Genomic DNA, 14,419 nt, shown 5'->3' with positions numbered 1-14,419 from the left:
ATAAAAACTAGTATATTAACACATTATATTGAACATTTTAGGTGGTTATGGGTTTCATAGTTGCATAAAAACTGCAGAAAATTATTTTTAAGGCCTAAAAAAAATCTAATATAGAAACTAATGGAATAAAAATAAATCAAATAACTTAATATAACTCAAACCATATATTACAAATGCTCTAGTTACAGATACTTTACATTGATGTCATTTAAGATAATTAGGAGCTACTTATTTGATTAACAAGACCCAAATGGGCTGACAGGTAAATTTAAAGTATTTCTGTAAAGAAAAGTAAGCATGAAGGCCTTTACTCTCAATTCCATACGCACCAGAGTCTACTATGAGCGGTCTCACGACTGGAACCTCTGGAAGATCTGTTGATATCAAGGTCAGCAGTCACTCTCAGCTCTTCAACACCTGGCAGCTGGAAATTCTGTCTTCCCTGGAGAAGAGGTCTTCTCTGCACGAGTGTGCTATTTAAGTGATTAGATTCACCTAAGACCACACCCACTTCTAGGAAATAGATGATTAAGTTATGCAGAAAGGTGTGAAACTGGCTGACTGGATTTACAAACTATAGAAATCAACACCGGGGGCTGAGAGTAACAGTAGAGGAGGTTTGTGGTGAGACTAAAAAACGTTGACCTGATGCAGGTTTTTCAAAGAGATATTTTAAATGAAGCAATTATTTCATTAAATAAATTTTTATTCTATAAGAAATGACCTCACAATTTTTAACATTTGGTTTGTTACTCTACTTTTAAATTTATCATTATTAATTAAGTTCCCAGCCATTCTTTATCTGAATATGTCCGACAATAAAACATTAACTGAGATAAACAACACATCTGACTGTGTAACTGTATCACTTTAAAAAGTGCATCTAGAAACACAATTGTATTTTAAACTACTATATCTTTAATAGTTGATGGAATTACTTATAATAATTAACTTGTAATGATTAGTTATATAAAAATAAAATCGATTTTTTGGATTCATTCACCTTGATGCATAATTTGAAATCAGATACTTTACACATGTATATATACATATATGTGTGTGTTCATATATGACATCCACCACAACGTGTGTATTTATATTAAAAGTACTATATGAGGCTACTTCAAAAAGTTTATGGAAAGACTCGTACATCTCTTAATTCATGTCTCTCAATTTTTACATAAACTTTTTGAAGCACTTTCGTATATAATAAATAATTATTTAAACAATGATTATGTATATACTCATCTTTAATAAATAACATTTAGAAAATTATTTACAATAGGTGTCCCACACTACCTATATTTTGTTGTCACCTATCAGAGTTTAAGAAATTAGCAATGCTTATGTATAAGTTGTGTAAATAAGTTATCTAGCAACTGGGGATTTATATCCTTTTTAGAAACCTATGAAAATAGTTTAATCCTGTTAGAAATTGGAAAAGTGAACAACTAAATAAATGTCACCATTTAAATATAATCAGATTGAAAAAAATTATAAAAGCTAGCATATCCTAGAAAGAGATGAAGTGTTTGTCCTCTTACCAATATATAGTGATATGAATTAATAAGTTTTCTTAAGTGTCATCTGACCAGCAATTATTCTTCAAAAAAAGGTATCCTAGGAGATTAAGAAAAGGTTATCATATGTGTGGACCTTTCCAAAAACTTTTTTCTTTGAAAACTGCCTCAATCATTTCTTACAATGTTGCATATCATCCACGTAAATAGAGAGAGGAAAGACATTCTAGTATTCTCATTTTTAAGTAATTAAAGGGTCAGTGGTATAGGATACCTTCCTTTAGTGTTGTTAAATGGAGCTTCCCCATAAGAGGGACTTATCCAACATTTGCTTACAACATCACAGTTGTCCCCCAGTATCTGTGGGGAATTAGTGCCAAGACCCCCCTCAGGTACAAATTCTGAGGATGCTCAATTTCCTTATATAAAATGGAGAAGTATTTTATATAACTTATGCATATCCCCTCATATAATTTAAATTATCCCTAGATTAATTATAATACCTAATAAAATGTAAATACTATGTAAATAGTGTAATACTTTGTGTTTTTATTTGTCTCATTTTTTATTGTTCGATTTTTATTTTTCAAATATCTCCAAGCCAGGGTTGAAATGAAGGGCTAAAATGAAGGGCTATGCCAGGATCATGTATTGAATACACAATATGGTAAATATGTCAAATCTTCCCAAATAGACCTATAGAGTAAATACCTTTCCAATTAATGGTCATATAGAGCTTTTTAATGCACGTGTGTGGAAAAGGAGAATTTGATTTATAATAGTGTATGTGTGACTGGGGCTCTTAGAAGATGCTTGTACTCTAGAGTGTAAGGGACAGGCTGCAACACTAAAAAGGAATTAGTGCTGCATTATCAGTCTTATCAACTCCATTCTTTCCGTACCTATAGACACAAATGAAACTGCTACTACATTGTTGCAAATGGCAGAGTTTCATTTTTTATGGCTAAGTAGTATTCCATTTTGTATATATATATATATCACATTTTATTTATCTAATTATCTGTTGATAAACATTTAGTTTGGTTCCAAATCTTGCTATAGAGCCACGATAAACACTGGAGTGCAGGTATCCCTTTCACATGTTGATTTCCTTTCCTTTGCATAAATACCCAGCAGTGGTATTGCTGGATCATGTGGTAGTTCTATTTTTTCATTTTGTGAGGAATCTCCATACTGTTTTCCATAATGGCTGTACTAATTTACATTCCCACCAACAGTGTATGAGTTTCCTTTTCTCCACATACTCACCAGCATTTGTTATTTGTCTTTTTGAAAATATCCATTCTAACTGGGGTGAGATATCTCACTGTGGTTTTGCTTTGCATTTCCCTGATGATTAGCTGCTCAGGTCATTTGTCCATTTTTTAATCAAAGTATTTGTTTTCTTTTTTCTTTTTCTTTTTTTTTTGAGTCTTAGGTTTTTCCGTTAATGAGATCGTGTCTTCTGCAAAGAGGAACAATTTGACTTTCTCTTTTCCAATTTGGATGCACTTCTTTACTTCAGTTCTCTCTCTTGCCTAATTGCTCTGTTTAGGACTTCCCGTACTATGTTGAACAAGAGTGGTGAAAGTGGGCATCGTTGTCTTGTTTCTGTTCTTTCTTGGCCTTTGTTGTGTTGATTCTTTTCTTCTATAGCTAATTTGTCGAGTGGTTTTTTTTTTTGTTATCATGAAGGAGTTTTGAATGTTATCAAACGCTTTTTCTGCACCTGCTGAAATGATCCTATGGTTATTGTCTTTAATTTTGTTGATGTGATATATCACACTTTTTTATTTGTATATTTTGAACCATCTCACCCACAAGATAAATCCAACTTGATCATGGTCTATAATCTTTTTGATGTGCTGTTGAATTGGGTTTGCTAGTATTTTGTTGAGGATATTTGCATCTGTGTTCATCAGGGATAATGGCCTGAAGTTTTGTTTTTGTTGTATCTTTTTCTGATTTCAGTTATCAGGGTGATTCTGGCCTCATAGAATGTGTGTGGAATAATTTTCTTTTCTTTGATTTTTTGAAATATCTTGAGAATATTTAATTCTCCTTAAGAGAGGTTTTAGGTTAATTATGATAATACATATTTATTACAAATATTTTTCTCAGTATGCTGTTTTCATTTTGTTTACATATCATTTACTTTGTGATTTTTTTTTTCCTTAGGTTTAGTTGATCCTAATTCATTCATCCTAAAACATACCTTCATTCCTTTCTGATTCTGTGGTTGTATTCTTCACATTTAACTATTTATTTTATCTGGAATTTAATTTGGTATTTGACTGTATTTTACCACTGAATTGAATTTAAATTATTTAGAGATTTAACTATTTGGCATCTGAATTTGATTTCTGTCCAAATAGTCCTAAATGATTTATTGAAATATACAGAAGTGTTTGATTTACTCAAGTGAATGTAGTGGATAGCATATGAATTGAAATATTTTTTAAAAACCTGAGTGATAGTCCCTGACAATCAGAGATGAAATTCCATATCCATTGGACTTTATAATCCCCTTCAGCCTTCCAAAGTTGCATATGTTTTGTTAACATTCTTATCAGATGAGTATAAAGTATTAAACCTGTGGATTAATCTAATCCATAGAGTTACATGGAGAAAGACAGTAGTGTCCTAATACTAGAACGTAACTTCAGTATGTACAGATGGAGCATCCCTAATCCAAAAATCTGAAAGCTGGAATGTTCCAAATTCAGATATTTTGGAGCACCAACATGACACTGCAAGTTGTTCATTCGTTGGCTGATGATGAAATAGCCAAAATGGTTCTGAGTCAAGGTGATTATGATAATAGTAACAATGGAGATGAGTGATTACACTGCAGAAAAAGTGCCTATAGACAAAATGGTGAAAATGTGTGATGGGCTTATTGGAGTCCTAGTGCAGCGTGCATTCATAACAGAACAAGAAGTGATGTCAGTTTATAAAATCAGAGAGAGACTTCTAAGACAAAAACCATTGTTAATGAAGCAGATGACTCTGGAGAAAACATTTTTTAAAAAATCCAGTAGAATGTCTCCTCATCCCTAGAGGACGCACTTCCTGGTCTCTAATGTTCTTCTGATGTTTCTTATCACTTAAAAAGCAAATAAGCAAACAAACAAAACAAAACCAAAATCAAAAAATGCTGTATAGTAACATTTGATCAAAACACACTAAAATCCTGCCCTTGTTTGCTGTTGCTGTTGCCTAAGAGCTGATACAGGCATTCTGGCAATGCTACTGTGGTGCTTGGGTGAGCTTTACGTATATAAGGTCAGTAATACCATTCCATCCCAGGATAAAAAGAACAATGAGGAATACTTCATCTATTCCATACAGGCCCTTAATTATGCTGGAAACTGGATGTGTTCTCCTAAGATTCATCAGAATACTTTCTGTTAAATCAGCTACAGACAGGCCAATGACCCCCAGATCACAACCTGACATTTTCATAATCTCATAGGTGCTGGCAATCACTTCTTTGTGGATATTTTTCTATTGATCAAGATCTTTATCAGTTATTATATCTGAGTTCAGCTCCTTCAAAGAGACACCAGCAACGTGAACTCCACTCCACACAGGAACACTTGAGTCTCCATCTCTCCAAGGATCCACCCATGACAGCTTTCATAGTGGATGCCAAGACTGTGCTCAATCAAGAAATGGAAACGAGCAATATCTAGATTACAGCCACTTCCAACAACACGGTTTTGGGGAAATGCACTCAACTTCCTGGCTACATAGGTTAAGACATCCACTGGATTGGAAACAACAATCACTTTGCAGAGGGGGTTGTATTGGATAATACTGGAAATCATTAATTTAAAGATGGCCACACTTCACTGGACTAGAATAGATTAAGTCATGTTTCTCCTTTTGCTTGATGTGCCCCTACTGTGATAATATGATAACCACTTGGCTGGAATATGCAGTGACAAATAATCTGTGCGGCAGACACTATTTGGCATTTTCATGAAAGGACTGTCAAGTTGAAGATCCATAGTCTCACCCTTCAGTTTGCCCTCACTGACATCTATAAGGGCAAGTTCATCATCACTCAGGCCTTTTAATAAGAGGTTGATAGTACAGACCAGGCCAGCTGACCCGTTCCTGTGCTGGAATCTTATTATGATGAACAGACTCCTCTGAAGTGAAATTCGTAATAAACTGACACTTCACAATCTCCATCTTGGACTTGGGGGTGAAAAGCCAGGCACCCCTGAGCAGGCCTGGAGCTGCCTGATGGGTACACAAGGCCATGCCCAGGTACAGGAAATTCGATCCCATCATGCTCACTCTATGGCTGGCTCGCAGGATGCTTGCACCCCCGCTCATGGCTGCTCACTCAAGGGCTGGGAGAAGAGAATGGAGGAAGGTGCAGTGATGCTGGTCGAGACGCCGAGTAAGTCTGACCACTGGACGTGCCTCCACTGTGGCTGCACAGTCTCGGCCTCAGCCCCCAACGCAGCTGCGTGGCCCACCCTCAGCCTGAGCCTCCAAGTACTCCTCTGGTCTGCTCAGACTAAGGCAGGGCTGCTTCTCCAGCAAGTGTATCCTGGAGGTAGTTTAACAATCATGTATCCTCTTTGACATTTGACAGGTATAACAGGCCAACCCAGATTCCTGGAATAATTAGTTTTCTACTTTTAGTATGTACCCCGAAGAAAAATGCTTCTCTGAACTATAGATGAAAATAAGGTGAACTCCTCCAATCCATAACCCACCAGGAAGTGTGAGGTGCATGTGCTTTGTTTCCCAAAAGCTGCCCGCACCACTTCCCAGGGCTGCAGGAAACATGGGTTCGTGTGTTCTGGTGTAGCCAGCTGGAGGGCCTTCTACTGAGAAAGGATTCCGGTGCTTTTAAGCCAGTCCTGACCATGACACACATCTGGGAGGTCAGCAGAAACTTGACAGCAGGAGAAGGACCGACTGTGACTTACTGCAACACTAAAATCTCACCAGAGAGGATACAGCTTCTTGTGCCAAAGGAAAGCCTGGGATTGTAAGTCCCAATTAAAAACGATTCAAGAAGATAGTGATGTCACTCTACTGTGAATTTCTAAAGCTTGCCACACTGCAAAGCTGAGCACACCCACCCCACACCCCACATAAAGTGAGACCCAGCCCAGAGCCCACAAAGAAAGACCTATTCTCTGATAAGGCAGCCATGGCTACTTTCCTGATTAAATCATTCGGGGCTTTTCTTTTTAGCCAGTGATAATGTTGTAACAAATCCAGCCACCATTCTACTGCAGCAACAATACCAAGGAAAATTCCACCTCTAACTAGGAAAAGTCATTCATCCCTGGATCCTGGAGCTTCCAACCCAGAGGAGGGTTCCCCAGTCCCAGTGCCTATTGCTGCCATGTTTATACCATAACCACTTTCAAGATACCATTTTATACCCATTTTAGAGATTTAGAAACTTAAGAACAAAGTGCCTTAATAATTTGCCTGTAGTCATACTTTGAGTAAGTGGGAGCACCAGGGTTTGAACCCAGGCAGTCTCTTTTCTAAAATTGTGCTCCTATCATCGCACTACCTCTGTGAATAAGTTATATTAAATGGTTGCTGAAGTATGTTCTTAAGCCACAGAATTACAAAATGCTGTGGGGGAATTCGTAGTGCATGCTTGCAGTACTGACTGAAAGTTCACAAAGATTTCAGATTTCAGGTATTTTGTGGGTCTTTGTCTGTTTTTTTAGAATGTTAATGTTCCCCTTGTCCCATGTCTATCATATTGTCCAGCTCTCTATCAATGACACCAATAAAGGCTTTTAGCATGCTCAGTCAAACCTCATTACAAAGGCATTGCTGAAGTCCTAGTGCTGACACTGCTCCACTTTGCCAAGTATGTGATTTCCCAGAGTCCCATATATGCGCGCTACTCTGATTATTTACGAAATGAGTGTCTGATATGGACTCTGCATAATAGCCGGGACTGGAGCCACAACTAAATAACAAACTTTGTCCCTAAAGAGCTTATGGACTAGCAGAGAATACCAGGGAAAAGACAGTCATCCTGGAAGTCCTCCTAGAAGAGATAAAATCTAATCTGAAACCCAAAGGATAAGAAGAGGAGTCATTTTTTCTGAGGGTGAAGTCCACATGACGCAGCCATTATCATGAGAAAAGATTCAGGTTCTGGCCTGTTGCTGGTTTGGTGCCCCCATCTATACTTAGGCCAAATACTTTCTAAAATGTAAATATGACCATATCCCTACCTTGCTTAACCTTATTATGTGACTTTTTATAGACTACAGGAAAATAGTTACACTCCTTTGGATGACTTCCCAAGCATGACAGGATGTATCTGATGCTTAATGTATGGATGTTTTCCCCACACTCCTTGGATTACAGTAACAATGAGTTCTTTGAATTTCTCTAACGTGAGACACTCTTTCATAAATCTGTTATTTTTTATAACATGATTACTTTGCCTGTGGGAATATAAATAAATAAAATCACTTTGAATCAGTTTGACATTGCCCAGTAAAATTGAAGATGCACACATTTTACAACCCAGAATTTCCACTTATAGATAGGAATTGCCAGGAAAGATAATCTCTCGAATATTTACACTAGGAGACATGTTCATAGGAGTAAAACACAGAAAATACTCCAAATATCCACCAGTAGAAAAGTGAATAAATATATTTTATGTGCCAGTTTTACAACTTTTGGTTCTTCCACTCCAAAGTCACTCTTTGATTGTCTGCTTTTCATAAAGGGATCTGGGCCCTTTATATATTTTTCCTTTCCCAAGTGGTATGATGCTAAACTTTGTGAGTAGAAGGCATTGGAGAGACATTTCAAAAAGGGGATTTTTTTCCTTGCTTTCCATTGGCTCACTTGGCAGGCTCTGCACTGCAAATGACTTCTCCAGCATGGCCCCTACTGCACACATGGCTGCACCAGTGCCCAGATCTTGCATTGCAGGCTGCTGCTATAGTACCTGGTTCCTGCAGTTCATGGTGCTCAGCAGAACCCAGCAGCCAAGAGCTTCTCCTGACACTGCCCTTGGGAAGATTTGTAGTGGAATGCCTCTGGCAAGACATTTCCTCATAAATAGCTTTCCACAGTTATCTAGAAGTCAAGTTTCTGGGGCGTTCTGGAATGAATTTGCAGCAAGATCTGCTAGTGAAGCACCACAGTGGTTTCTCTACTACTGAGTGTGGCCCATGGAGTGGAAGGAACTCTTCACTGGCGGCTCCAAATCAGCCATAAGGATAGTGGCTACTCCTTTTCTCTGTTATTCATTTTTTTATTTAGAGTTCTCCTTACCTTTTGATATAAAATAGTTCACTGCTCCAGTGCTGTTATAATTAATCATTCTTTATATAAACTTGCCCTGTTGACCTTACTGTGTAGTTTCTCTGTCTTGATGGATCCTGACTGATAAATATTACATTCAGACAAGTGAATGCTCTATATTAAGGATCTGTTGAACTCTGGCCACAGTGATACATAGAAGAAACATCAAAGGCTAAGGAAATAGTCAAGTATCAGAAAAATACACGTAGTATGATTTTATTTATAAAAAGTTCAAAAACCACAGGAAGCCAAAACATGTAAAGATACAGTAATGTGTGCTAAAAGTATAAAGAAAAAGAGTAAAGATAAACCTGAAATTTAAGAAAATGATAACCTCCGGCAGAAAAGGCACAATTGATCAGCAGTACGTGGAGGATCCAAACATAATGGAAATGTTTCTTTCTTAGTCTGATTATTGGGTTTACAAATGTTCATTTCTATTATTTTTAACTGTACACATATGTTACATATAAACTTATATATAAATAAAATGTTTCTTAATTTAAAAATAATAATCTCTTGTGGTAAAAAATGACTACATTTACCAGGAGTGGGATTAGATCAGAATTTCTTAATTAATATGCTAAGATAAGGTTCTTGTCACCTTGGGGTGGCCAGGCAGGGCCTGAGGAGGCCTCTGGCTTGGAGCAGCCTTGTGCATTTTCCTCAGTGTGCTCTATAATAAACATGATTTTCTATGTGTGCAATCACATGAATAGAATTGGAAGTGCTATAGTAGAGTTGATATCCTAATAATTAATGCAAGGTAAGAGTTTTACTATGTTAGTCTGCTCTCTTTAATTTTAATACTTATTTCAATATCAACTTCAGAATAACCTTCTATAATTATAGAATAAAAAGTCTCCTTTTTTATCTACAGAGAGAAGAAAAAAATGGGCAAACAAACACACACACACACACACACACATGAGGGTACTTCAAAAAGTTCATGGAAAGATTTGTATTCTCTTTTAATTCAATTTTTTCATAAATTTTTTGAAGTACCCTCATCTGTGTTTGTTTGTGTGTATATCCTTCAACTTTTTCAGTTAATCGATATTACCCGTCATGATTCTTTCTGAGTGATATACCATACAAATTCAACACGGGTTCTGTAAAGAACCCTTTTAGGCTACTTCTCTCAAAGTACCTGCTGCAGCCTGTACTGTAAAGGATGCGACAGAAATCTGTCTCTTCACTTCGCCCCAAGCTTTGGAAGGGTGCACTTTGCTTTCAATATCAAACAGAGCATCAGAAATTCCTGGGAAGGATTCCCCTGCATACTTGTTGTGGCTGCTTGGAGCATAGATGATATGCCTGTTGACAAAAGAGTTTGCAGTCTATTAGTTGTCCAAATGACACACAAGAGACAAAGAGGACTCTATAATTCCTGCATTGCATATTTCTAGTTTTATGACTTGAATAAGCCACTTGTCACTTCAATCATCTCCAAAGACTAATCTACGAAATTTGTGTTAATTAATTTTAACATTAAATAGATAATTTAAAGTGGCTCAGAGCTACAACAACAATAGCAACAGCTGTTGATTACCTATTATGGACCATGCCTCATATTCATGAATTTACCTACGATTTTTCTAATCCTTATAAATAAACTCTATAAAGTTGATATTAGTATTTCAGAAGAGGAAACTGTGGTCTGAGCAATTAAGTGATTAAACGATTTGTCTCAAAGCACACTGCAAATAAGTGCTGATTTGCTGCTATACCATAGTAGCCTCTGAATTATACCCACAACTGTGATCATTAAAGTCCTGTTTGTTTTCATCCCACTTACTACTGTATTTTTTTCTTCTCTTTAAAAAAGTCACAATAGGATGCTAGAATGCTTAGCTAGAAGCATGAAGAATAATTACAAACAATTTTGTGATGTTCCACATGACCTAGTCAGAAAACTGTTTTATTGAAGAGTCTAAGGCAGTTCATGTAATAGCCCTAGAAGAGAAGAACTAACTCCAAAGTAAAGAGGTGAAGAAGTAAACAAGCACATTCATGCTGCCATTGGCAAACCAGCTACCCTGTTTGGACGATGTCCTTGCTCCCAAACCCTTCGAGAATCCCTAGACTGAAACATGACACCATTTCCAGCTGTCTAATTATCAATTCATTCTGCAATACTTGTTAAGAATAGCCTGGGAACATTTGATGTTTATCAGAAATAATACAATTATCACAATTTAGGGGGAAAGAAAACCTAGATGCCAACATTAGGGGAGTGAGTAAATAAATATATGTTTATTATATATTATATATTTATATATAGATTTATTAAGTGTTATGTGAATACATAAACACAAGTATATTTAACATAGGAAAGATTAAAATTATATACACCAAAATATAAACAAGATTTTATATTTGGCTGATGGGAATGAGAAGATTTTTATTTTATTCCTGTGACTTTCTGGATCTTTTAAATTCCCTAAAATGAACATATTTGTCTTTTATAAGAAGAAATGGAAAAAAGATACTAAAAAAGAAAGATATTCAAGAATCTACATGAAGAAACAATATAGTTTTTACTTATTGCATATATTTTGAAATTTTCTATTTGCTTGCAAGAAATCAACTATGATATTTTTCTATAGTGCAAAAAATAAGAAAATGTGACGTTATAGCAAAGAGACATACTATTTTTCTTACCTATAGAAAGGCCTGCCTGGTAACCCTAAAGGATCAATAAATGCTCGTTCCAGAAACATCAGTTGATCATTCATAATTCTCAATAACATTGGGCTAAAGAAGGAAATAAATATAGTTATAACTTCATGAAATGTATGTACTACTCAGCAAACTAAAAATTTAAAGCAAAACGAAAATATTTTAAATTACCATAAAATGCTAATTAAATAACATACATAATTACCATATTTTTAAAAATCCTATAAAATACTATTCTGCTATTTTGCTTCATATTTTATAGGTATCTTATTATATTGCCTTATAATCATCAATTTTAGGGTTACAATGTGTTGAAATTGGTGAATATTTAATCTAGTAAGTTCTTTCCTCCTAGGCATTAAGGTGTTTTGAATTATTTGCTGTTACAATTTTATAATTCATATTTTTCTCTGAGCAGTCTTTTTCCCTCCAAACCTGAGACTCTTTCTTTAAGCAAATTCAAGAAATGGAAATACTAAGTCACAGTATCAGAACTCTATGATGGCTCTTGAAACCGTTGCAATGTGTATTTATGCCTTCCAGAAAAATGCGAGAAAAATGCAAGAGCCCCTGCTTCAGTATACCGCCTGGAGCAATGAACACAACCAACTTTTAAGTTGTTTTTAATTTAATGAGAAAGTAATAATAGTATTTTCATTTCTATTTCATTTTTTGAATTATTAGTGAACTAGAATATTTTGCTATATGTGTCTTCTTTTTGAATTATTTTTCTTGTCCATTAGCGCTATTTCCAACTTTGTTCTTTTGGAATTTCTTACAAAATAAGTTTCCAACTCTTTTCTCTTTGCTTTTTAGTATTAATTTTCATATTCTGAACCATTTTAATCTTTGCAAATCTAATGGCATCATTTTCCATTGCTTTTAACTTGGCATCTTTCCTTCAAGAAATTTCCATTTTTAATAAATAATTCTTCTACACTTGTTTACGTTTGCATAAAATGTGAAGTGAGAGTCTGAATTTACTTCTTTTATTAATTTCTAACAGAGATTATATAATATTATTTATGAGTAATTCTTTCCCCATTGATTTCTACTATATCCTTCATTACAAATACTTTCTTAAATATCACTGACCCTATGTCTAAAGCATCTATTCTTATTTTTCCATGTATTCTTGTATCAGTACCCAAGGATTTGATATTTCTATCATGATATTATGTTTAATACACAGTAGATGTTCATCCTCATAATTCTACTTTTAAAAAATTTTTCCTTAGTGTTCTTACATTTTTTCTTCCATCTTTATATTTAGCTCAAAATATATTTTATGTTTGTGATTTTATATAGAATTAATCCTAAATGATTAACATTTCCAAAAATAATGGCTTCACAGTATTTACCATTCTATATAAATAGAATTTAGCCAGCTGAAAGTGGAAATGAGGAATTCTATGTGGAGATAATGACTTCAAGAGAAGGTAGTGGGAAATTATGCTCTGAAAATAAGGCAATTTGCTGAAGTATGATGTATTGATGGTGAAGGAACAAGAGACAAAACTGGAGAAAGCTGGGGTCACACAGTGGAGAATCATCGATACTCAGGTGGGCATGTTGTAACAAATCCGTTGGCACGGAGGAGCCATTGCATTTCTGAGTGGCACGGTTCTCATTCAGAATGTCGGAAGCAGGTCTTTGAGAGATATGGCAGACCTGTACAGGATTTGTTAGAGGGGAGACACAGAAAACAGCAAAAAATTTCCACAAATATTTCAGCAACAAAGAATGTCAATTAGTATTTCCTTTCAAGCATATCTATTATGTACACAACTTACAAATGTAGAACATACTTGGTTTTCTCGAAGTCTTGTAGTCTCTCACTGAACTGAGAAGCAATTTCTGTAAAATTCTTTACTGCAGAAAAAAGTGAATCTGAAACAGAAATTGTGGTCATGAAAAGCTTAAGAATATTTCTAATGGAATTGTTCTACAGTTCAAGAACAGGGAACAATACAGAAAGCCATGTTCTTTTGTGTTTTACAAGGTATCTTTACTTTGTGTGTCATAAGATGTGGGAACTTACGAAATGAAAAAAATATTTATAGGTAAATATTTGATTATATGGAATAGCAATAAATAATAAATGAGCTAAAAACTAGGTAGGTCATTACACTTCAGAGATCAACAGAAACATATAGATAATGAAGTTGAAAGAGAAAGAGTAACATACCAAATGATACACCATATGTTTTCATTTCTTGTGGATGTTTCATTGAAATATTGTAGATTTTGTCAGCATACTTTCTTAAAACTACAGCATAATCTCGACAGTCAAAAGGGAGCACTACAGAATTGGCTAGTTCAAACACCATCCCTCCTCGAACCTGGGCCACAGTAAGGTGATATTTAAATGTTGGTTCATAGAACTTTTCCACCAATTCATATGTTTCATAGACACTGTGATACAGTGGATAGCTGCTGAATTTGTTTGTTTCCTACAAAAAAATAACAAAATACATCTCTTGTAAGATAGCTTATAAGAAAATGCCTAGCGCCATGTTTACTATTAATATCAGTAAGAATGTTTGGTCAATGGTGATTAAAGGAAAGTACTTAAGCACCTACTTAGTAAGCTACTTACTAAAAGACTAATATTATAGTATTTAAACACACTTTAGGTTTGTGCCAATTAAACTATATGTGTAAATAATGTAAATAATATTATAAAAACTCTTTTTTAAAGATACCTAAGAGGCTTGCCTTTAAAAATATAGATGTGGAAATGTTTTTAAAACTCTGAATAAACGACAGGACATTATTGTAGTTGAGTAAAAATAATTTAAGAAAACAGACAGAGAACTTTTAGAGGCAAGTAAATAAGCATTATACAATATTATACAGGGGAGTACAATAAATCGTTTAACCACTGAAGT

General features: G+C 35.1%; 1 protein-coding gene and 1 pseudogene across 1 annotated transcript in view; both read right to left on the bottom strand.

The window, feature by feature from the left end:
- Window positions 1–4,769: 4,769 nt before the first annotated feature.
- LOC134376246 (L-lactate dehydrogenase A-like 6A) lies at window positions 4,770–9,507 on the bottom strand (annotated as a pseudogene).
- A 466-nt stretch (window positions 9,508–9,973) lies between these two features.
- Window positions 9,974–14,419, bottom strand: part of LOC134376244 (putative N-acetylated-alpha-linked acidic dipeptidase) — a 33,236-nt gene continuing 28,790 nt past the window's right edge. Inside the window, exons 8-11 of the mRNA XM_063094864.1 lie at window positions 13,717–13,981; window positions 13,337–13,418; window positions 11,511–11,603; window positions 9,974–10,163 (exon numbers count right to left, since the gene is read on the bottom strand). Of these exons, the coding sequence (XP_062950934.1) occupies window positions 9,974–10,163; window positions 11,511–11,603; window positions 13,337–13,418; window positions 13,717–13,981 (630 nt within the window). The remainder of the gene's footprint in view (window positions 10,164–11,510; window positions 11,604–13,336; window positions 13,419–13,716; window positions 13,982–14,419) is intronic.

This window comes from Cynocephalus volans, chromosome 4, assembly GCF_027409185.1.
Source record: "Cynocephalus volans isolate mCynVol1 chromosome 4, mCynVol1.pri, whole genome shotgun sequence".
Lineage (NCBI taxonomy): Eukaryota > Metazoa > Chordata > Mammalia > Dermoptera > Cynocephalidae > Cynocephalus > Cynocephalus volans.
This window is presented reverse-complemented; position numbering and strand designations above follow the sequence as displayed.